Source organism: Chroicocephalus ridibundus, chromosome 6 (assembly GCF_963924245.1).
Source record: "Chroicocephalus ridibundus chromosome 6, bChrRid1.1, whole genome shotgun sequence".
Classification (NCBI taxonomy): domain Eukaryota; kingdom Metazoa; phylum Chordata; class Aves; order Charadriiformes; family Laridae; genus Chroicocephalus; species Chroicocephalus ridibundus.
This window is the reverse complement of record NC_086289.1, coordinates 21420956-21423107: the sequence shown is the minus strand read 5'-3', so window position 1 is coordinate 21423107 and position 2152 is coordinate 21420956. Positions and strand designations below refer to the sequence as shown.

The following is a 2152-nucleotide window of genomic DNA, read 5'->3' as shown; positions in this document are numbered from 1 at the left end:
ATAACAGAACCCAGCCTTACCCTAACATAAGCTCAGTAGATTGGCAGCTGACCCAGACAAGGCATGGTAGTGGTTTTGGTTTTTTTCAAGTCATGATGCAGATGTCCTTAGCAAGTGATAAAGAGCAAAGTAAGACATACAAACAGATCTGGTTTAACAGACTCCATTTACTAGTTATCAATTATTTTCTCTATAGATCTGTTCAATAAAACAAACTATACTTCATATAAGAGATTACTTCATTGCAGGTATTGCACAGGCTATATTCATTTGGGCACCATGGAAACAATATAGCAGGAGGTTACTGTCTTTTTGTAAAAATATATCATTTAGCACAATTAGACCCAGCAAGAGAATACTAACCATTTAAAATGGGTAATCTCATTTAAATATCCACAGCCATCTCATTTCAGCTTTACTGGATTAGAGAATCCAGAGTATTAGTACTGGACAGGGCATAAGGAAGGCTTCATCTCTGCAACACGCTCGCCTTGGCTACTGGCCTCCAAAGGCATTCAGCGGGTCATCAAATGTGCTCAGTGTCTTGCTTTCAGATTTTGCTTCTGAGGTTGCTTGGGAAGATCTGCTTTTGGGAGTGGGTATCTTGACTTGGCTGCTAGAGAAGATATCATCTAAAAGAAAAAAAAAAGAAAAAAGAAAGAGAAAAGATTTTAATGTGAAGTGCCTGCCAAACAGAATAACATTGTACATAAGTCTCCAGCACACAGCAGTGACTGCCAAGGACATTCTGTGATAAACAAATGCTTTCCTGCTGCTTGCGATTCTAGATGCATTTTTAAGGACATACGTGGGAGCTGTTCACTGTAAGTCAAATTAAGAGTATTTTTTCTTCTCTGTAGAGCAGTATAATACTTGTATTTTATAACATGTTCAAGCTCTCATAAGTAATTGAGAAGTACTAATAAATTACGCCTCCACAATAAATTCCATCATGCAAGTGCCAGATAACATCCCTCTTTCTAGAACATTAGCATCTGAGGAACCTGAGAGATCATTGCCAATGAAAATCAGAAGAGGAAAAGATGGTACTTGCTAGCAACTACTGTTGCGACATCCACTAGCCATACGAGAGTCTTTAATCTACAGCACAATAAGAACATGGCATAAATCACTTGAGAACAGAGCACAGCTAAAATGCAAGGAGGCAGACAGCCACAACTGCCATCCTGATCAATATTGAAAATGTCCATCTACAGTTCTGAATCAAGATCTCCTACCACCTTCCTCAATACAACCATTTCTGTTATGAATAACTAGGACCCACAAAGTGGAAAAATACCATGTTGCTATTAAGACAGAGTTCTTTCCTGAAGGGTAACAACATGTAGAAACACAACCGGATACCCTGTGCCAGCAGCAGAGCTCACAGACCTGCAGTTCGTGCTGTGGCTAGTGCTGTTCGTGTTTAGGACTGTGCTCGTGGAAAGAGATGGAGCTGCTACCATACACATGCTGAAGTGATGCCCTGAGGTTTTCTGGGCACATACAACAGAGATCTCTCCTTATACACTAAGGTTTTAAATTTAGGATACTCAGATTATGCAGTTGGACTATGAGGGGATAAAAAAAATAAATTTCAAGACTGAGGGATCACTAGTGATTCACAACACCAGTGTAAGTGGCACATAACTGGTTTTCAATCCCTATTAAGAAAACACAGGTCTTACACAAACCCATTTACTGGCCCAGAGTATAAAAACTAGTATCTCAGCCTGCAGCCTGTATCCTGACCTTGGGCACAGGCCAAGCATGGAGTAGCCTGTCACAATGTGCTTGCCTTTCTCTTCTTGCTACATGTGTCTGCTACTGTGCTGATCACAGGGATTACACGGGAATAATCCAGGACAGCATTTCAGCACAAGAGCAGTTTAGAAAGGCAGTAAAACAGAGTAATCCCCTACTGGCATCACTCCAAAGCAAGAAGCTATCACATGGATTAGGTTCACGGCAGAGGGTAAGTACAGTGAGTGCCATCAGGAGTAGAGGTATCACTCCCATTTTATGACAAGGCTTAAGGAATAAGAAAGTTTTGGCTGTGGAAAACAATATTTGTCAATGCACAAGAAAGGTCAGTCACCATTTTGCAGGCTCTCCCAGACAGGTAGAGGTGATAATCAAGGTGTTTGCGTTA

The 2152-nt window shown here is 40.8% G+C and overlaps 1 protein-coding gene across 4 annotated transcripts in view; it reads right to left on the bottom strand.

Annotated features, from left to right (window-relative positions):
* Positions 1-147: 147 nt before the first annotated feature.
* Positions 148-2152, bottom strand: part of LOC134517681 (WASH complex subunit 2A-like) — a 36987-nt gene continuing 34982 nt past the window's right edge. For all 4 annotated transcript variants that reach the window (XM_063339445.1, XM_063339448.1, XM_063339447.1 and 1 more), the window contains one exon: positions 148-632. In XM_063339445.1, coding sequence (XP_063195515.1) covers positions 496-632 — 137 coding nt within the window. In that variant the 3' untranslated portion in view covers positions 148-495. The remainder of the gene's footprint in view (positions 633-2152) is intronic.